At 56.7% G+C, this 21,427-nt stretch overlaps 1 protein-coding gene across 1 annotated transcript in view; it reads right to left on the bottom strand.

The window, feature by feature from the left end:
- LOC140405565 (pancreatic secretory granule membrane major glycoprotein GP2-like) overlaps window positions 1–21,427 on the bottom strand; it is a 103,536-nt gene that overhangs the window by 54,695 nt on the left and 27,414 nt on the right. The window contains exons 3-4 of the mRNA XM_072494124.1: window positions 11,812–11,888; window positions 11,555–11,719 (exon numbers count right to left, since the gene is read on the bottom strand). Of these exons, the coding sequence (XP_072350225.1) occupies window positions 11,555–11,719; window positions 11,812–11,888 (242 nt within the window). The remainder of the gene's footprint in view (window positions 1–11,554; window positions 11,720–11,811; window positions 11,889–21,427) is intronic.

The following is a 21,427-nucleotide window of genomic DNA, read 5'->3' as shown; positions in this document are numbered from 1 at the left end:
GTCCTGGGTAGGTGTGTGCTGGGTAGGAGTGTGCTGGGTGTGTCCGTCCTGGGTGTGTGTGTGCTGGGTGTGTGTGTGCTGGGTGGGTTTGTGCTGGGTGGGTGTGTCCTGGGTGGGTGTGTCCTGGGTAGGTGTGTGCTGGGTAGGTGTGTGCTGGGTGTGTGTGTGCTGGGTGTGTGTGTGATGGGTGTGTGTGCTGTGTGTGTGCTGGGTGGGTGTGTGCTGGGGGGGCGTGTGCTGGGTGGGTGTGTCCTGGGTGTGTCCGTCCTGGGTGTGTCCGTCCTGGGTAGGTGTGTCCTGGGTAGGTGTGTGTGTGCTGTGTGGGTGTGTGCTGGGTGTGTGTGTGCTGGGAAGGTGTGTGCTGGGTGGGTGGGTGCTGGGTGTGTCCGTCCTGGGTGGGTGTGTCCTGGGTGGGTGTGTCCTGGGTGTGCCCGTCCTGGGTATGTGTGTGCTGGGTGTGTCCGTCCTGGGTGTGTGTGTGCTGGGTGTGTGTGTGCTGGGAAGGTGTGTGCTGAGTGTGTGTGTGCTGGGTGGGTGTGTGCTGGGTGTGTGTTTGCTGGGTGGGTTTGTGCTGGGTGTGTGTGTGCAGGGTGGGTGTGTGCTGGGTAGGTGTGTGCTGGGTGGGTGTGTGCTGGGTGTGTGTGTGCTGTGTGTGTGCTGGGTGTGTGTGTGCTGGGTGTGTGTGTGCTGGGTGTGTGTGTGATGGGTGTGTGTGTGATGGGTGTGTGTGTGCTGTGTGTGTGCTGGGTGTGTGTGTGCTGGGTGTGTGTGTGCTGGGTGTGTGTGTGCTGTGTGTGTGCTGGGTGGGTGTGTGCTGGGGGGCGTGTGCTGGGTGTGTGTGTCCTGGGTGGGTGTGTCCTGGGTGGGTGTGTCCTGGGTAGGTGTGTGCTGGGTGTGTCCATCCTGGGTGGGTGTGTCCTGGGTAGGTGTGTGCTGGGTAGGAGTGTGCTGGGTGTGTCCGTCCTGGGTGTGTGTGTGCTGGGTGTGTGTGTGCTGGGAAGGTGTGTGCTGGGTGTGTGTGTGCTGGGTAGGTGTGTGCTGGGTGTGTCCGTCCTGGGTGGGTGTGTCCTGGGTAGGTGTGTGCTGGATATGTCCGTCCTGGGTGGGTGTGTGTGTGCTGGGTGGGTGTGTCCTGGGTGGGTGTGTCCTGGGTGTGCTCGTCCTGGGTATGTGTGTCCTGGGTGGATGTGTGCTGGGTAGGTGTGTGCTGGGTAGGATTGTGCTGGGTGGGTGTGTGCTGGGTGGGTGTGTGCTGGGTAGGTATGTGCTGGGTGTGTGGGTGCTGGTGGGTGTGTGCTGGGTAGGTGTGTGCTGGGTGTGTGTGTGCTGGGTGTGTGGGTGCTGGGTAGGCGTGTGCTGGGTGTGTGTGTCCTGGGTAGATGTGTCCTGGGTAGGTGTGTGCTGGGTGGGTGGGTGCTGGGTAGGTGTGTCCTGGGTAGGTGTGTTGTGGGTGTGTGGGTGCTGGGTGTGTGTGCTGGGTGTGTGTGTGCTGGGTGTGTGTGTCCTGGGTGTGTGTGTCCTGGGTGGGTGAGTGCTGGGTGTGTGTGTACTGGGTGTGTGGGTGCTGAGAAGGTGTGTCCTGGGTGTGTGTGTCCTGGGTGGGTGGGTGCTGGGTGTGTGTGTACTGGGTGTGTGGGTGCTGAGTAGGTGTGTCCTGGGTGGGTGGGTGCTGGGTGTGTATGTCCTGGGTGTGGGTGTCCTGGGTGTGTGGGTGCTGGGTGTGGGTGTCCTGGGTAGGTGTGTCCTTGGTGGGTGGGTGCTGGGCGTGTGTGTCCTGGGTGTGTGGGTGCTGGGTAGGTGTGTGCTGGGTGGGTGTGTGCTGGGTGTGTGTGTGCTGGGTGTGTGTGTCCTGGGTGGGTGTGTGCTGGGTGGGTGTGTGCTGGGTGTTTGTTTGCTGGGTGTGTGTGTCCTGGGTGGGTGGGTGCTGGGTGGGTGTGCCCTGGGTGTGTGTGTGCTGGTTGGGTGTGTGCTGGGTGTGTGTGTGATGGGTGTGTGTGTGCTGTGTGTGTCCTGGGTAGGTGTGTGCTGGGTGTGTGTGTGCTGGGTGCGTGTGTGCTGGGTGTGTGTGTCCTGGGTGTGTATGTCCTGGGTAGGTGTGCGCTGGGTGTGTCCGTCCTGGGTGGGTGTGTCCTGGGTAGGTGTGTGCTGGGTAGGAGTGTGCTGGGTGTGTCCGTCCTGGGTGTGTGTGTGCTGGGTGTGTGTGTGCTGGGAAGGTGTGTGCTGGGTGTGTGTGTGCTGGGTAGGTGTGTGCTGGGTAGGAGTGTGCTGGGTGGGTGTGTGCTGGGTGGGTGTGTGCTGGGTAGGTGTGTGCTGGGTGTGTGGGTGCTGGTGGGTGTGTGCTGGGTAGGTGTGTGCTGGGTGTGTGTGTGCTGGGTGTGTGGGTGCTGGGTAGGTGTGTGCTGGGTGTGTGTGTCCTGGGTAGATGTGTCCTGGGTAGGTGTGTGCTGGGTGGGTGGGTGCTGGGTAGGTGTGTCCTGGGTAGGTGTGTTGTGGGTGTGTGGGTGCTGGGTGTGTGTGCTGGGTGTGTGTGTGCTGGGTGTGTGTGTCCGGGGTGTGTGTGTCCTGGGTGGGTGAGTGCTGGGTGTGTGTGTACTGGGTGTGTGGGTGCTGAGAAGGTGTGTCCTGGGTGTGTGTGTCATGGGTGGGTGGATGCTGGGTGTGTGTGTACTGGGTGTGTGGGTGCTGAGTAGGTGTGTCCTGGGTGGGTGGGTGCTGGGTGTGTATGTCCTGGGTGTGGGTGTCCTGGGTGTGTGGGTGCTGGGTGTGGGTGTCCTGGGTAGGTGTGTCCTTGGTGGGTGGGTGCTGGGCGTGTGTGTCCTGGGTGTGTGGGTGCTGGGTAGGTGTGTGCTGGGTGGGTGTGTGCTGGGTGGGTGTGTGCTGGGTGTTTGTTTGCTGGGTGTGTGTGTCCTGGGTGGGTGGGTGCTGGGTGGGTGTGCCCTGGGTGTGTGTGTGCTGCGTGGGTGTGTGCTGGGTGTGTGTGTGATGGGTGTGTGTGTGCTGTGTGTGTCCTGGGTAGGTGTGTGCTGGGTGTGTGTGTGCTGGGTGCGTGTGTGCTGGGTGTGTGTGTCCTGGGTGGGTGTGTCCTGGGTAGGTGTGTGCTGGGTGTGTCCGTCCTGGGTGGGTGTGTCCTGGGTAGGTGTGTGCTGGATATGTCCGTCCTGGGTGGGTGTGTGTGTGCTGGGTGGGTGTGTCCTGGGTGGGTGTGTCCTGGGTGTGCTCGTCCTGGGTATGTGTGTCCTGGGTGGATGTGTGCTGGGTAGGTGTGTGCTGGGTAGGAGTGTGCTGGGTGGGTGTGTGCTGGGTGGGTGTGTGCTGGGTAGGTGTGTGCTGGGTGTGTGGGTGCTGGTGGGTGTGTGCTGGGTAGGTGTGTGCTGGGTGTGTGTGTCCTGGGTAGATGTGTCCTGGGTAGGTGTGTGCTGGGTGGGTGGGTGCTGGGTAGGTGTGTCCTGGGTAGGTGTGTTGTGGGTGTGTGGGTGCTGGGTGTGTGTGCTGGGTGTGTGTGTGCTGGGTGTGTGTGTCCTGGGTGTGTGTGTCCTGGGTGGGTGAGTGCTGGGTGTGTGTGTACTGGGTGTGTGGGTGCTGAGAAGGTGTGTCCTGGGTGTGTGGGTGCTGGGTGTGGGTGTCCTGGGTAGGTGTGTCCTTGGTGGGTGGGTGCTGGGCGCGTGTGTCCTGGGTGTGTGGGTGCTGGGTAGGTGTGTGCTGGGTGTGTGTGTGCTGGGTGTGTGTGTCCTGGGTGGGTGTGTGCTGGGTGGGTGTGTGCTGGGTGTTTGTGTGCTGGGTGTGTGTGTCCTGGGTGGGTGGGTGCTGGGTGGGTGTGCTCTGGGTGGGTGTGTGCTGGGTGTGTGTGTGCTGGATGGGTTTGTGCTGTGTAGGTGTGAGCTGGGTAGGTGTGTCCTGCGTACGTATGTGCTGGGTGAGTGTGTGATGGGTGTGTGTGTGCTGGGTAGGTGTGTGCTGGGTAGGTGTGTGCTGGGGGTGTGTGTGCTGGGGGTGTGTGTGCAGGGTAGGTGTGTGCTGGGTGTGTGTGTGAGCTGGGTAGGTGTGTGCTGTGTAGGTGTGAGCTGTGTGTGTGTGTGTGTGCTGTGTAGGTGTGTGTTGGGTTTGTGTGTGCTGGGTGGGTGTGTGCTGTGTAGTTGTGAGCTGGGTGTGTGTGTGATGGGTGTGTGTGAGCTGGGTATGTGTCTGCTGGGTAGGTGTGACCTGGGTGTGTGTGTGCTGGGAAGTTGTGTGCTGGGTGTGTCCGTCCTGGGTGGGTGTGTCCTGGGTAGGTGTGTGCTGGGTGTGTCCGTCCTGGGTGTGTGTGTGCTGGGTAGGTGTGTGCTGGGTGTGTCCGTCCTGGGTGGGTGTGTGCTGGGTGTGTCCGTCCTGGGTGGGTGTGTCCTGGGTAGGTGTGTGCTGGGTGTGTCTGTCCTGGGTGGGTGTGTCCTGGGTAGGTGTGTGCTGGATGTGTCCGTCCTGGGTGGGTGTGTGCTGGGTGTGTGTGTGCTGGGAAGGTGTGTGCTGGGTGTGTCTGTCCTGTGTGGGTGTGTCCTGGGTAGGTGTGTCCTGGGTGGGTGGGTGCTGGGTGGGTGGGTGCTGGGTAGGTATGTCCTGGGTAGGTGTGTTGTGGGTATGTGTGTCCTGGGTAGGTGTGTCCTGGGTGGGTGGGTGCTGGGTGGGTGGGTGCTGGGTGGGTGTGTCCTGAGTGGGTGGGTGCTGGGTGTGTGTGTACTGGGTGGGTGTGTGCTGGGTGGGTGGGTGCTGGGTGGGTGGGTGCTGGGTAGGTATGTCCTGGGTAGGTGTGTTGTGGGTATGTGTGTCCTGGGTAGGTGTGTCCTGGGTGGGTGGGTGCTGGGTGGGTGGGTGCTGGGTGGGTGTGTCCTGAGTGGGTGGGTGCTGGGCGTGTGTGTCCTGGGTGGGTGTGTGCTGGGTAGGTGTGTCCTGGGTGGGTGGGTGCTGGGTGGGTGTGTCCTGAGTGGGTGGGTGCTGGGTGTGTGTGTACTGGGTGGGTGTGTGCTGGGTGGGTGGGTGCTGGGTGGGTGGGTGCTGGGTAGGTATGTCCTGGGTAGGTGTGTTGTGGGTATGTGTGTCCTGGGTAGGTGTGTCCTGGGTGGGTGGGTGCTGGGTGGGTGGGTGCTGGGTGGGTGTGTCCTGAGTGGGTGGGTGCTGGGTGTGTGTGTCCTGGGTGGGTGTGTGCTGGGTAGGTGTGTCCTGGGTGGGTGGGTGCTGGGTGGGTGTGTCCTGAGTGGGTGGGTGCTGGGTGTGTGTGTACTGGGTGGGTGTGTGCTGGGTGGGTGTGCTGGGTGGGTGTGTGCTGGGTGTGTGTGTCCTGGATGTGTGTGTACTGGGTGGGTGTGTGCTGGGTGGGTGTGCTGGGTGTGTGTGTCCTGGATGTGTGGGTGCTGGGTGGGTGTGCTGGGTGTGTGTGTGCTGGGTGGGTGTGTGCTGGGTATGTGTGTCCTGGGTGGGTGGGTGCTGGGTGGGTGTGTCCTGGGTGGGTGTGTCCTGGGTGTGTGTGTGCTGGGTGGGTCGGTGCTGGGTGTGTGTGTCCTGGGTGTGTGTGTGCTGGGTGGGTGGGTACTGGGTGGGTGGGTGCTGGGTGGGTGGGTGCTGGGTGTGTGTGTCCTGGGTGTGTGTGTGCTGGGTGGGTGGGTACTGGGTGGGTGGGTGCTGGGTGGGTTTGTGCTGGGTGTGTGTGTCCTGGGTGGATGGGTGCTGGGTGGGTGTGTGCTGGGTGGGTGGGTGCTGGGTGGGTGGGTGCTGGGTGGGTGTGTGCTGGGTGGGTGTGTGCTGGGTGGGCGTGTGCTGGGTGGGTTTGTGCTGGGTGGGTGTGTCCTGGGTGGGTGGGTGCTGGGTGGGTGTGTGCTGGGTGGGTGGGTGCCGGGTGGGTGGGTGCTGGGTGGGTGTGTCCTGGGTGGGTGGGTGCTGGGTGGGTGGGTGCTTGGTTGGTGGGCGCTGGGTGGGTGGGCGCTGGGTGGGTGGGTGCTGGGTAGGTGTGTCCTGGGTAGGTGTGTTGTGGGTGTGTGGGTGCTGGGTGTGTGTGCTGGGTGTGTGTGTGCTGGGTGTGTGTGTCCTGGGTGTGTGTGTCCTGGGTGGGTGGGTGCTGGGTGTGTGTGTACTGGGTGTGTGGGTGCTGAGTAGGTGTGTCCTGGGTGGGTGGGTGCTGGGTGTGTATGTCCTAGGTGTGGGTGTCCTGGGTGTGTGGGTGCTGGGTGTGGGTGTCCTGGGTAGGTGTGTCCTTGGTGGGTGGGTGCTGGGCGTGTGTGTCCTGGGTGTGTGGGTGCTGGGTAGGTGTGTGCTGGGTGGGTGTGTGCTGGGTGTGTGTGTGCTGGGTGTGTGTGTCCTGGGTGGGTGTGTGCTGGGTGGGTGTGTGCTGGGTGTTTGTTTGCTGGGTGTTTGTGTCCTGGGTGGGTGGGTGCTGGGTGGGTGAGTGCTGGGTGTGTGTGTACTGGGTGTGTGGGTGCTGAGTAGGTGTGTCCTGGGTGGGTGGGTGCTGGGTGTGTATGTCCTGGGTGTGGGTGTCCTGGGTGTGTGGGTGCTGGGTGTGGGTGTCCTGGGTAGGTGTGTCCTTGGTGGGTGGGTGCTGGGCGTGTGTGTCCTGGGTGTGTGGGTGCTGGGTAGGTGTGTGCTGGGTGGGTGTGTGCTGGGTGTGTGTGTGCTGGGTGTGTGTGTCCTGGGTGGGTGTGTGCTGGGTGGGTGTGTGCTGGGTGTTTGTTTGCTGGGTGTGTGTGTCCTGGGTGGGTGGGTGCTGGGTGGGTGTGCCCTGGGTGTGTGTGTGCTGGGTGTGTGTGTGCTGGGTGGGTTTGTGCTGTGTAGGTGTGAGCTGGGTAGGTGTGTCCTGCGTACGTATGTGCTGGGTGAGTGTGTGATGGGTGTGTGCGTGCTGGGTAGGTGTGTGCTGGGTGTGTGTGTGCAGGGTAGGTGTGTGCTGGCTGTGTGTGTGCTGGGTGGGTGTGTGCTGTGTAGGTGTGAGCTGGGTGTGTGTGTGAGCTGGGTAGGTGTGTGCTTTGTAGGTGTGAGCTGTGTGTGTGTGTGTGCTGCGTAGATGTGTGTTGGGTGTGTGTGTGCTGGGTGGGTGTGTGCTGTGTAGGTGTGAGCTGGGTGTGTGTGTGACGGGTTTGTGTGAGCTGGGTATGTGTGTGCTGTGTAGGTGTGAGCTGTGTGTGTGTGTGTCTGCTGGGTAGGTGTGACCTGGGTGTGTGTGTGCTGGGTAGGCGTGTGCTGCATGTGTCCGTCCTGGGTGGGTGTGTGCTGGGTGTGTGTGTGCTGGGAAGTTGTGTGCTGGGTGTGTCCGTCCTGGGTGTGTGTGTGCTGGGTAGGTGTGTGCTGGGTGTGTCCGTCCTGGGTGGGTGTGTGCTGGGTGTGTCCGTCCTGGGTGGGTGTGTCCTGGGTTGGTGTGTGCTGGGTGTGTCCGTCCTGGGTGGGTGTGTCCTGGGTAGGTGTGTGCTGGATGTGTCCGTCCTGGGTGGGTGTGTGCTGGGTGTGTGTGTGCTGGGAAGGTGTGTGCTGGGTGTGTCCGTCCTGTGTGGATGTGTCCTGGGTGGGTGTGTGCTGGGTGGGTGTGCTGGGTGTGTGTGTGCTGGGTCTGTGTGTCCTGGATGTGTGTGTGCTGGGTGTGTGTCTGCTGGGTATATGTGTCCTGGGTGTGTGTGTGCTGGGTGGGTGTGTGCTGGGTGGGTGTGTGCTGGGTGTGTGTGTCCTGGATGTGTGGCAGCTGGGTGTGTGTCTGCTGGGTATGTGTGTCCTGGGTGGGTGTGTGCTGGGTGGGTGTGTGCTGGGTGGGTGTGTGCTGGGTGGGTCGGTGCTGGGTGTGTGTGTCCTGGGATGTGTGTGCTGGGTGGGTCGGTGCTGGGTGTGTGTGCTGGGTGGGTGGGTGCTGGGTGGGTGTGTCCTGGGTGTGTGTGTGCTGGGTGGGTGGGTACTGGGTGGGTGGGTGCTGGGTGGGTTTGTGCTGGGTGTGTGTGTCCTGGGTGGATGGGTGCTGGGTGGGTGTGTGCTGGGTGGGTGGGTGCTGGGTGGGTGGGTGCTGGGTGGGTGTGTGCTGGGTGGGTGTGTGCTGGGTGGGCGTGTGCTGGGTGGGTTTGTGCTGGGTGGGTGTGTCCTGGGTGGGTGGGTGCTGGGTGGGTGTGTGCTGGGTGGGTGGGTGCTGGGTGGGTGGGTGCTGGGTTGGTGTGTCCTGGGTGGGTGGGTGCTGGGTGGGTGGGTGCTGGGTGGGTGGGCGCTGGGTGGGTGGGCGCTGGGTGGGTGGGTGCTGGGTAGGTGTGTCCTGGGTAGGTGTGTTGTGGGTGTGTGGGTGCTGGGTGTGTGTGCTGGGTGTGTGTGTGCTGGGTGTGTGTGTCCTGGGTGTGTGTGTCCTGGGTGTGTGTGTCCTGGGTGGGTGGGTGCTGGGTGTGTGTGTACTGGGTGTGTGGGTGCTGAGTAGGTGTGTCCTGGGTGGGTGGGTGCTGGGTGTGTATGTCCTGGGTGTGGGTGTCCTGGGTGTGTGGGTGCTGGGTGTGGGTGTCCTGGGTAGGTGTGTCCTTGGTGGGTGGGTGCTGGGCGTGTGTGTCCTGGGTGTGTGGGTGCTGGGTAAGTGTGTGCTGGGTGGGTGTGTGCTGGGTGTGTGTGTGCTGCGTGTGTGTGTCCTGGGTGGGTGTGTGCTGGGTGGGTGTGTGCTGGGTGTTTGTGTGCTGGGTGTGTGTGTCCTGGGTGGGTGGGTGCTGGGTGGGTGTGCCCTGGGTGTGTGTGTGCTGGGTGTGTGTGTGCTGGGTGGGTTTGTGCTGTGTAGGTGTGAGCTGGGTAGGTGTGTCCTGCGTACGTATGTGCTGGGTGAGTGTGTGATGGGTGTGTGTGTGCTGGGTAGGTGTGTGCTGGGTAGGTGTGTGCTGGGAGTGTGTGTGCTGGGTGTGTGTGTGCAGGGTAGGTGTGTGCTGGGTGTGTGTGTGCTGGGTGGGTGCGTGCTGTGTAGGTGTGAGCTGGGTGTGTGTGTGAGCTGGGTAGGTGTGTGCTGTGTAGGTGTGAGCTGTGTGTGTGTGTGTGCTGCGTAGATGTGTGTTGGGTGTGTGTGTGCTGGGTGGGTGTGTGCTGTGTAGGTGTGAGCTGGGTGTGTGTGTGATGGGTGTGTGTGAGCTGGGTATGTGTGTGCTGTGTAGGTGTGAGCTGTGTGTGTGTGTGTCTGCTGGGTAGGTGTGACCTGGGTGTGTGTGTGCTGGGTAGGTGTGTGCTGGGTGTGTCCGTCCTGTGTGGGTGTGTCCTGGGTAGGAGTGTGCTGGGTGTGTCCGTCCTGGGTGTGTGTGTGCTGGGTAGGTGTGTGCAAGATGTGTACGTCCTGGGTGGGTGTGTGCTGGGTGTGTGTGTGCTGGGAAGGTGTGTGCTGGGTGTGTCCATCCTGGGTGGGTGTGTCCTGGGTAGGTGTGTGCTGGGTGTGTCCGTCCTGGGTGTGTGTGTGCTGGGTAGGTGTCTGCTGGGTGTGTCCGTCCTGGGTGGGTGTGTGCTGGGTGTGTCCGTCCTGGGTGGGTGTGTCCTGGGTAGGTGTGTGCTGGGTGTGTCCGTCCTGTGTGGGTGTGTCCTGGGTAGGTGTGTGCTGGATGTGTCCGTCCTGGGTGGGTGTGTGCTGGGTGTGTGTGTGCTGGGAAGGTGTGTGCTGGGTGTGTCCGTCCTGTGTGGGTGTGTCCTGGGTAGGTGTGTCCTGGGTGGGTGGGTGCTGGGTGGGTGGGTGCTGGGTGTGTGTGTCCTGGGTGGGTGCTGGGTGGGTGTGTCCTGGGTGGGTGGGTGCTGGGTGGGTTGGTGCAGGGTGGGTGTGTCCTGGGTGGGTGTGTCCTGGGTGGGTGTGTGCTGGGTGGGTGTACTGGGTGGGTGTGTGCTGGGTGTGTGTGTCCTGGATGTGTGGGTGCTGGGTGTGTGTGTACTGGGTGTGTGTGTCCTGGGTGGGTGGGTGCTGGGTGGGTGTGTCCTGGGTGGGTTTGTGCTGGGTGGGTGTGTGCTGGGTGGGTGGGTGCTGGGTGGGTGTGTCCTGGGTGGGTGGGTGCTGGGTGGGTGGGTACTGGGTGGGTGGGTGCTGGGTGTGTGTGTACTGGGTGTGTGTGTCCTGGGTGGGTGGGTGCTGGGTGGGTGTGTCCTGGGTGGGTTTGTGCTGGGTGGGTGTGTGCTGGGTGGGTGGGTGCTGGGTGGGTGTGTCCTGGGTGGGTGTGTCCTGGGTGGGTGTGTACTGGGTGTGTGTGTCCTGGGTGGGTGGGTACTGGGTGGGTGGGTACTGGGTGGGTGGGTACTGGGTGGGTGTGTCCTGGGTGGGTGTGTACTGGGTGTGTGTGTCCTGGGTGGGTGTGCTGGGTGGGTGGGTACTGGGTGGGTGGGTACTGGGTGGGTGTGCTGGGTGGGTGGGTGCTGGGTGGGTTTGTGCTGGGTGTGTGTGTCCTGGGTGTGTGTGTGCTGGGTGGGTGGGTACTGGGTGTGTGTGTGCTGGGTGGGTGGGTGCTGGGTGGGTGGGTACTGGGTGTGTGTGTGCTGGGTGGGTGGGTACTGGGTGGGTGTGTCCTGGGTGTGTGTGTGCTGGGTGGGTGGGTACTGGGTGTGTGTGTGCTGGGTGGGTGGGTGCTGGGTGGGTGGGTGCTGGGTTGGTGGGTGCTGGGTGGGTGGGTGCTGGGTGGGTGGGTGCTGGGTGGTTGGGTGCTGGGTGGGTGTGTCCTGGGTGGGTGGGTGCTGGGTGGGTGGGTGCTGGGTGGGTGTGTGCTGGGTGGGTGTGTGCTGGGTGGGTGGGTGCTGGGTGGGTGTGTCCTGGGTGGGTGGGTGCTGGGTGGGTGGGTGCTGGGTGGGTGTGTCCTGGGTGGGTGTGTGCTGGGTGGGTGCTGGGTGGGTGGGTGGGTGCTGGGTGGGTGCTGGGTGGGTGGGTGCTGGGTGGGTGCTGGCTGGGTGTGTGGGTGCTGGGTGGGTGTGTGCTGGGTGGGTGCTGGGTGGGTGGGTGGGTGCTGGGTGGGTGCTGGGTGGGTGTGTGCTGGCTGGGTGGGTGCTGGGTGGGTGTGTGCTGGGTGGGTGCTGGGTGGGTGGGTGCTGGGTGGGTGGGTGCTGGGTGGGTGTGTGCTGGGTGGGTGCTGGGTGGGTGAGTGCAGGTTAGTGCCGTCGCGAATGGCATCACGCCGCTGCTAGCCCATTGCGGGCCGGAGTGATTTGCGCCGTTTTTGGCGAGTTGTTCGGGTCATCGCGCCGATTCACGGAGAATCCCGCCCGGGAACTCGACATTCCCCTTTATCTATTCTGTCTGTAACATCCTCAAAACCCCCAACATGTTCGTCCAACATCTTTCCCCACATTAACCCATGTCGACTGTGTCCAATCAGATCATCATTATCCAAGTGTCCAGTTCTCACATCCTTCCGAATTGATTTGAACGTTTCCCCTCCGACTGCAGCAAGGTGAGTGAGTTGGGAAAGGGTTACAAAGGAGCTATCAGAGTGTCTGATTCAGTTCCCGACGCTGGAAATTACACTTTGGGTTTCAGTCCCTTCCAGCAGCGAGGCTCTGATGTAACTTTGTCATTGCTGCTGCTGACCTGGGACATCCCAGAATTACCCGTTTACTCCATTTAAAAACCCCAATGTACCTGTGCAGTAAGCGAGGCGACAGATAGGAGACTTCTTCAAGTAATAAACAAAGTAATCGCTGCAGTGTTTGATCTTTATTTCCACATTCCAGGCGCAGGGATTTCCATTCCAGTGAAAACAAACTGTCCTATTCACCTCCCCATCACCCGGAGTGGGATGACTACCTGAAACGAGGGACAGAAAGAGTGAAAAGTGTATCCAGTGTAAATATGTTGGACAGTCAATGGAAATCTGAGATAATAGAGTCTGAAATTACCGTTTAACGAGCCCGGGGCCTGTGTGGAGCAGTGATTGATTGGAACAACAGCCTCAGGAATGGTCGATCCACCAGGACTGAAAGAACAATCACAGAGTCAGTCGCTGGACTGGGGAAATCACAATAAAATGAAGCAGGAATTACTCAGCTGGTCAGGCAGCCTGTGTGGAGAGAAACAGAATTAACCTTTCTGTTTGTGATGACCCTTCGTCAGGACAGAGGAGTTATCACAACTCCAAACAGTAACTCTGATTCTCTCCACAGAAGCTGACTGAGCTGCTGAGTATTTGCAGCATGTTGTGTTTCCATTTCACGTTGTATTCAGGAGGACGTGTGTGAAATGTGCAGTGGGATAAACTCAGCAGGGGAGGGAATATTACCGTGTTCAGCATTCTGGAAAGTGGCCCTATTCCCTGAAAGAGACAAAATGTTCCCGCGCTGACGCCGGAGCGAGGCGACTCTCTGCGAGCTCTCACAAACAGATCCACTTTTTACTTAACTTATACTCCTTCTCATCTTTTAAAATTTAATTCTGACCCGAACATGATTCCGAGCCTCTCTCTTGTAGCCTCTCTTGCAGCTTGAACATCCTCCGAGGTCCTTGGAGACCTTTTGACCCGACCCGACCTGACCTCCGCGACCTGCGAGAAGATCGGGCCCGAACCGGAAGTGAAGCCCCGACCTCGATTTGGAGCGACCCGGACCTCGGAGCTCCAAATCCGACCTCACTCCCGACGCCAGCCCCCGGATCGCCCGGCCCAGTCCCAGGAGCTCCCGACCCGACCCCCGACGGCAAGACCCGGCGCAACGCGACCCCGAGAGGCCCGCCCAGCGACCCCGAGAAGCCCGCCCAGCGACCCGACCCCGAGAGACCCGACCCCGAGAGGCCCGACCCCGAGAGGCCCCGTCCAGCGACCCCGAGAGACCTGCCCAGCGACCCCGAGAGGCCCGCCCAGTGACCCGACCCCGAGAGACCCGCCCAGCGACCCCGAGAGACCTGCCCAGCGACCCCGAGAGACCCGCCCAGCGACCCCGAGAGACCCGCCCAGCCACCCGACCCCGAGAGACCTGCCCAGCGACCCGACCCGGAGAGGTCCGCCCAGTGACCCGACCTACCTGGTGATGGAAGAAAGAAAAATCCACGTGGAGGCCCGACCGGGCCTACTTCAAGACCCGACCCCAGGAGCGCTCAGGGAGGGAACAGACCACGGGACCCAGCCCAACCTGCCTCAGGAAGCCCCTGCCCACGACCCAGGACCCCCGAAACGGCAGAGACCCCGTGCGAGGACCTGAACGCGCTGCAAGGTATTCCCGCGCCCACAGAACGCCGGGACCCATCGAGACCGCAAACATGTCCCCCTAGCAACCCCTCTACCTCAACCAGCGCCCGGGACCCTGCCAGACGCGACCCCAGATACGTAACGAACGCCCTGGACCCGCCAGCGCCCTGGACCCCGCCAGACGCGACCACCTACCTTCCACAAGGTCAGACTTCTCCCATCGGATCCCAGGATCATCCAGCAGCAGCCGCCGACCGAGGAAGCGAGGGAAACGCGCTGGTCTGCAGGTTAGACTGAAGCAATGCGGTTTCAAGACCCCTCTCCCCAGCATACTCCTGGCAAACGTCCAAGCGATCGAAAACAAGCTGGATGAACTTTACGCCAGACGTACCTCCCAGAGGGAAGTAAGAGACGGCTGTGTGCTCTGTTTCACAGAGACATGGCTCACCCCTGCCTCACCGGACTGTGCCATACAACCTGACGGCTTCTCAATTCACCGGGCGGACCGCACGGCATCATCAGGCAAAGTGAAGGGTGGAGGGGTTTGCCTCCTCATCAACTCCTCCTGGTGCTTGGATGTGTCGACCCTGGCGACCCACTGCTCCCAGACCTGGAATACCTGACCGTGAAGTGCCGCCCATATTATCTTCCACGTGAGTTCACTTCAGCCATTATCACAGCGGTCTACATCCCACCCCAGGCAGTAGTGAGGAAGGCGCTGGACGAACTATCCTCAGTAATAAACAACTACGAATCAGAACACCCGGAGGCCTTGTTCATCGTGGCCGGAGACTTCAACAAGGCCAACCTCAAGAGTGTACTGCCAAAATTCCACCAGTACATCTCCTGTCCCACCAGAGGCGACAACACTCTTGACCACTGCTACTCAAAAATCAAGGGCGCCTACCGTTCCATCCCCCGACCGCACTTTGGGAAATCAGACCATAAGACGGTGCTCCTTCTCCCGGCATACAAGCAGAAACTCAAGCGGGAGAATCTAGCTAAGAAGGTTGTGCAGTGCTGGTCCGAGGAGACAGAAGAGCTCTTACGTGACTGCTTAGAGACAGTGGACTGGTCCATATTTAAGAACTCAGCGACCAACTTAAATGAGTATGCCACCACCGTCACAGACTTCATCAGCAAACCTGTGGACGACTGCGTGCCAAAGAAAGCAGTACGTGCGTTCCCCAACCGGAAACCATAGCTCAATCGCGAGATTGACTCCCTACTGAAGGACAGATCTGAGGCGTTCAAGGCAGACGACCCTGACCTATACAAGAAATCCAGGCACGACCTCTGCAAAGCCATCCGAGATGCCAAGAGAGAATATCAAACCAAGCTAGAGTCACAGACAGACTCTCGGCGGTTGTGGCAAGGACTAAACAACATAACGGGCTACAAAGCGAAGCCGAACAGTATCTCTGGCAGCAGCGCACCCCTCCCCGATGAACTCAATGCATTCTGTGCTCGGTTCGAGCAGGTAACCAACAATCCGCTGGTGAGTGCCCCAGCAGCCCATAATTCACCCATACCCACCATCACAGCTTCCGAAGTCAGATTGGCCTTTCTGAAAGTGAACCCTCGGAAGGCGACGGGCCCAGACGGGATCCCTGGTCGTGCACTCAGAGCCTGCGCGGACCAGCTGGCAGAGGTATTCACGGACATCTTTAACCTGTCCCTACTCCTCTCCGAGGTCCCCACCTGCTTCAAGAAGACCACCATCATACCGGTACCAAAGAAGAACCAGGCAACGTGCCTCAATGACTACCGACCAGTGGCCCTGACTTCAGTCGTAATGAAGTGCTTCGAGAGGTTGATCATGAAGCACATCACCTACATACTCCCAGAACACCTTGATCCACTGCAATTCGCATACCGCTGCAACCGGTCCACATCAGACACCATTTCCCTGGCCCTACACTCATCCCTAGTGCATCTCAAAAACAAGAACTCCTACATCAGATTCCTATTTATTGACTACAGCTCCGCCTTCAACACCATAATCCCAGCCAAGCTCATATCAAAGCTCCAAAACCTAGGACTTGGCTCCTCCCTCTGCAACTGGATCCTCGATTTTCTGACCGACAGACCACAATCAGTAAGAATGAACAACAACACCTCCTCCACAATAGTCCTCAACACCGGCGCCCCGCAAGGCTGCGTACTTAGCCCCCTACTCTACTCCCTGTACACACACGACTGTGTGGCAAAACTTGGTTCCAACTCCATCTACAAGTTTGCTGACGATACGACCATAGTGGGCCGGATCTCGAATAACGATGAGTCCGAATACAGGAGGGAGATAGAGAACCTAGTGGAGTGGTGTAGCGATAACAATCTCTCCCTCAATGCCAGCAAAACTAAAGAGCTGGTAATTGTCTTCAGGAAGCAAAGTACTGTACACACCCGTCAGCATCAACGGGGCCGAGGTGGAGATGGTTAGTAGTTTCAAATTCCTAGGGGTGCACATCTCCAAAAATCTGTCCTGGTCCACCCACGTCGACGCTACCACCAAGAAAGCACAACAGCGCCTATACTTCCTCAGGAAACTAAGGAAATTCGGCATGTCCACATTGACTCTTACCAGCTTTTACAGATGCACCATAGAAAGCATCCTATCGGGCTGCATCACAGCCTGGTATGGCAACTGCTCGGCCCAGGACCGCAAGAAACTTCAGAGAGTCGTGAACACCGCCCAGTCCATCACACGAACCTGCCTCCCATCCATTGACTCCATCTACGCCTCCCGTTGCCTGGGGAAAGCGGGCAGCATAATCAAAGATCCCTCCCACCCGGCTTACTCACTCTTCCAACTTCTTCCATCGGGCAGGAGATACAGAAGTCTGAGAACACGCACGAACAGACTCAAAAACAGCTTCTTCCCCACTGTCACCACTCCTAAATGACCCTCTTATGGACTGACCTCATTAACACTACACCCTGTATGCTTCATCCGATGCCAGTGCTTGTGTAGTTACATTGGATATGTTGTGTTGCCCTATTATGTATTTTTTAAATTCCCTTTTCTTCCCATGTACTTAATGATCTGTTGAGCTGCTCGCAGAAAAATACTTTTCACTGTCCCTCGGTACACGTGACAATAAACAAATCCAATCCAATCCAAATGTATCCCAGGCTGCTGAGGAAACCAAGGGTGTTATATTACTTTGCGTAATACATATATTACTCTTTTGAACCAGCCAAGTTGTTGAAATGAGCAGTAGTCTTCTTGTAAAGATAAACTAATTTATTGAGTGATATAAATAAATATTGTGAGCCCTTTTTACTCAATACTCAATGAGTCAAACAAAGAAACAATTGTAGAGATAATTAATTAAATTATGCAATACAATGCTTTGATAACTAATAACTTCTTCTCTCTCCAGCTTTCCTATCTCTGTTCTCTCTGCATTCCTGATACACATTCCTTCAGAAAGAGTGGGAAAACTATTAATATAGGTCCTGACAGTGAGACATCTAGTGTTCAGTTGCCTGCACTAGCATTACATATATTGATTATGTATATTGATACACAGAGATCACTACAAAGGGAAGGTGTAACAAATCACCTTCACCCATCGACCACGGCTGTAGGTGTGGAGCTCGAAATCTGGAAGACTGATAGTGGAGGGGAGGGGGTTTCAGTTGAATAGAGAATTAGAAAATCAAGGTTAAAGGAGAAGGCAGAAATGCAGGTTAATGATGAGGACTTTAAACAAGCTCAGGGCGGCAAGGGCTCAGGAGAGGTCAGTAAAGTTTCCAGAACACGCAATAGAACTTAAAAACCTAAAGAAAAATCCTCTCACCTGACAGCCACAGCCTAGCTCCACCCACAAATGACATCACTGAAGCCATGCTACAAGTCACATGATAAGAGGTCACAACTTTCTTAAAGGGACACTTACATGACAGGAGGCACAAAAGAAATTAATCCCAAGGAGGAGGAAACATGCTAAGGGGGAGGACGAGGCAACCATGGCGGACTAGAGAAGTCAAAGACAGCATGAAAGCAAAAGAAAAAACATACAAACTGGCGAGCATTCGTGGAAAGCCAGTGGATTGGGAAGCCTTTAAAAGTGAGCAGAGGACAACTAAAAAAGCAGTAAGGGGGGGGGCGAAGATGAAATATGAGTGTAAGCTAGCTAGTAATATAAAAGAAGATTGCAAGAGTTTCTTTCAATATATAAAAGTTAAGGGAGAGGCAAGAATGAACATATAACTGGAAAATGAGGCTGGAGAACAATAGGAAACTGTCATGTGAGAGTACCCTTTAAGAAATGGGTGTTTAAGAAATATACCTTTAAGAAATGGAGCTGCTCATGTTACTGGAGTGATGTCAGAGTGTGGGTGGGGCTAAGCTCTACTTCTGCTTTTTGGGTTTCAGTTGGAGAAAGCTTGGGTGTGTCTGTGAGCTGCACTGCTGTTGATCTCTGCCATCCAAAGACTATCTATGGATCATTTGGTGAATTCAGAAGAAGTATAAATGTTTTCAGTCTTCAATGTAAACCCTGATGTGCTCCTGTTTGGAGGTTTGCTAAGTATTTTGGATGGTAAAAGGACAGCATACAGGTTATTTAGTGTTGTATTCTTTGGGGGGGGTGTATTTGATTTACTGGTTGCTAAGATGTTCACTGTTTGTTGTAGAAAACATTGTTTTGTTTTAAAAACAACTGGTCCATTTTCTGCTGTCCCACATCTGTAAAGTGAGCCGTGTGCTCCCCATACCACAATCTAGTAAAAGTTGTGGGTCAGGTGAACTCCATGATACACTTTGGGGTTCTCTGAACCCTGGCCCATAATAAAACAAAGAAATGGCAGACAAACTGAATAGTTTTGCATCAGTCTCCACAGTGGTAGACACCAGTGGGATGACCGAACACCAGGAGAACCAGGGGGCAGGGGTGAGTGTAGTGGCCATCACTAAGGAGAAGGTTCTGGGGAAACTGAAAGGTCTGAAGGTGGATAAACCACCTGGACCGGATGGACTACACCCCAGCGTTCTAAAGGAGATAGCGGAGGATATTGTGGAGGCATAAGTGACGATCTTTCAGGAATCACTGGAGGCAGGGAGGGTCCCAGAGGACTGGAAAGTGGCTAATGTAACACCGCTGTTTAAGAAGGGAGGGAGGCAGAAGATGGGAAATTATAGGCCGGTTACCCTGACTTCGGTCATAGGTAAGATTTGAGAGTCCATTATTAAAGATGAGATTGCGGAGTACTTGGAAGTGCATGGTAAAATAGGACTGAGTCAGCACGGCTTCGTCAAAGGGAGATCATGTCTGACAAATCTGTTAGAGTTCTTTGAGAATAACAAGGAAGATAGAGAAAGGGGAACCAGTGGACATGGTCTATTTAGATTTCCAGAAGGTCGTTGACAATCATAGAATTTACAGTGCAGAAGGAGGCCATTCAGCCCATCAAGTCTGCACCAGCTCTTGGAAAGAGCACCCTACCCAAGGTCAACACCTCCACCCTATCCCCGTAACCCAGTAACCCCACCCAACACAAAGGGCAATTTTGGACACTAAGGGCAATTTATCATGGCCAATCCACCTAACCTGCACATCTTTGGACTGTGGGAGGAAACCGGAGCACCCGGAGGAAACCCTCGCACACACGGGGAGGACGTGCAGACTCCGCACAGACAGTGACCCAAGCCGGGAATCGAACCTGGGACCCTGGAGCTGTGAAGCAGTTGTGCTATCCACAATGCTACCGTGCTGCCCATAGGTGCCATAGAGGAGTCTGTTAACTAAGTTAAGGTGCCATGGTTTTCAGGGCGAGAGACTGGCATGGATAGAGGATTGGCTGACTGGCAGAATGCAGAGAGTGGGGATAAAGGGGTCTTTTTCAGGATGGCAGCCGGTATCTAGTTATGTGCCTCAGGGGTCTGTGCTGGGACCACAACTTTTCACAATATACATAAATGATCTGGGGGAAGGAACTGAAGGTACTGTTGCTACGTTTGTAGATGATACAAAGATCTGTAGAATGAGGAAGCGGGGGGGGGGGGGGGGGGGGGGGGGGGGGGCTGCAGAAGGATTTGGACAGGCTAGGAGAGTGGGCAAAGAAGTGGCAGATGGAATACAATGTGGAAAAGTGTCAGGTTCTGCGTTTTGAAAGGAGGAATGGAGGCATAGACTATTTTCTAAATGGGGAAATGCTGAGGAAGCACAAAGGGACTTGGGAGTCCTTGTTCAAGATTCTCTTAAGGTTAACGTGCAGGTTCAGTCGGCAGTTAGGAAGGCAAATGCAATGTTAGCGTTCATGGCCAGAGGGCTACAATACAAGAGTAGGGTTGTACTTGTGAGGCTGGAAAAGGCTCTGGTCAGACCCCATTTGGAGTATTGGGAGCAGTTCTGGGCCCCGTACCCAAGGAAGGATGTGCTGGCCTTGGAAAGGGTCTAGAGGAGGTTCACAAGAATGATCCCTGGAATGAAGAGCTTGTCGTATGAGGAACGGTTGAGGACTCTGGGTCTGTTGGAGTTTAGGACGACGAGGGTGGATCTTATTGAAACTTACAGGATACTGCGAGGCCCGGATAGAGTGGACGTGGAGAGGATGTTTCCACTTAGAACAAAGAACAAAGAAAAGGACAGCACAGGAACAGGCCCTTCGGCCCTCCAAGCCTGTGCCGACCCTGCTGCCCGTCTAAGCTAAAATCTTCTACATTCCTGGGTCCGTATCCCTCTATTCCCATCCTATTCATGTATTTGTCAAGATGCCCCTTAAATGTTACTATCGTCCCTGCTTCCACCACCTGCTCCAGCACCTCCTCCAGGCACACACTACCCTCTGCGTAAAAAACTTGCCTCGTACATCTACTCTAAACCTTGCCCCTCTCACCTTAAATTACTGTGGCCCCTAGTAATTGACCACTCTATCCCGGGGAAAAGCCTCTGACTATCCACTCTGTCTATGCCCCTCATAATTTTGTAGACCTCTATCAGGTCGCCCCTCAACCTCCTTCGTTCCAGTGAGAACAAACCAAGTTTATTCAACCGCTCCTCATAGCTAATGCCCTCCATACCAGGCAACATCCTGGTAAATCTCTTCTGCACCCTCTCTAAAGCCTTCTGGTAGTGTGGCGACCAGAATTGAACACTATACTCCAAGTGTGGCCTAACTAAGGTTCTATACACAGCTGCAACATGACTTGCCAATTCTTGTAGGAAATGACTTGTAGGAAACACTAGAACCAGAGGACACAATCTCAGACTAAAGGGACGATCCTTTAAAACAGAGATGAGGAGGAATTTCTCCAGCCAGAGGGTGGTGAATCTGTGGAACTCTTTGCCGCAGAAGGCTGTGGAGGCCAAATCACTGAGTGTCTTTAAGACAGAGATAGATAGGTTTTTGATCAGTAAGGGGGTCAGGGGTTCTGGGGAGAAGGCAGGAGAATGGGGATGAGAATATATCAGCCATGATTGAATGATGGAGCAGACCTGATGGGCTTAATTCTGCTCCTATATCTTATGGTCTTATGGTCTAATAACATTGATAAAAACAGGATGGAGAGACCAGTGTGACTAATTACAGACCACTCCGCCTAACGTCTGTGGTGGTTAAATTATGGGAAATAATTGTGTGAAATGATATAAATCATCGTCTAGGAAGACATAAATTAATCAAAGGGCATCAGGACAGATTTGTTCAGGCTGAGTCCAGTTTGATTAAGGGCAGCACGGTGGCACAGTTAGCACTGCTGCCTCACAACGCCAGGGACAATTCCTGCCTGTGGAGTCTGCACGTTCTCCCCGTGTCTGCGTGGGTTTCCTCCGGGTGCTCCGGTTTCCTCCCACAGCCCAAAGATGTGCAGGTTAGGTGGATTGGCTACGCTAAATTGCAGAGCCTTTGGCTTTGATCTTTATGTCCTCACTGCCAGAAGAATGGAGAGAGGCAAATGTTGTCCCTTGTTCAAGAAAGGGAATAGGTATAACCCTGGGAATTATAGGCCGATTAGTCTCACTTCGGTCACAGGTAAATTATTGGCAAGGGTCTTGAGGGATAGGATTTATGATCATTTGGAAAGATTCAGCTTAATCCAGGATAGTCAGCACGGATTTGTGAGGGGTCAGTCTTGCCTCACAAGTTTGATTGTATTCTTTGAGGAGGTAACTAAGTGTGTAGATGAAGGTCGAGCAGTTGATGTCGTACACATGGATTTTAGTACGGCGTTTGATAAGGTGCCCCATGGTCGGCTCATGCAGCAAGGAGGCATGGCATAGAGGGAAATTTGGTTGATTGGATCAGTAACTGGCGATCACCGAGAAGACAGAGGGTGGTGGTGGGTGGTAAATTTCCATCCTGGAGCCCAGTTACCAGCGGTGTACCAC

The sequence above is a fragment of the Scyliorhinus torazame genome, unplaced genomic scaffold, assembly GCF_047496885.1.
Source record: "Scyliorhinus torazame isolate Kashiwa2021f unplaced genomic scaffold, sScyTor2.1 scaffold_77, whole genome shotgun sequence".
Taxonomy (NCBI): domain Eukaryota; kingdom Metazoa; phylum Chordata; class Chondrichthyes; order Carcharhiniformes; family Scyliorhinidae; genus Scyliorhinus; species Scyliorhinus torazame.
This window is presented reverse-complemented; position numbering and strand designations above follow the sequence as displayed.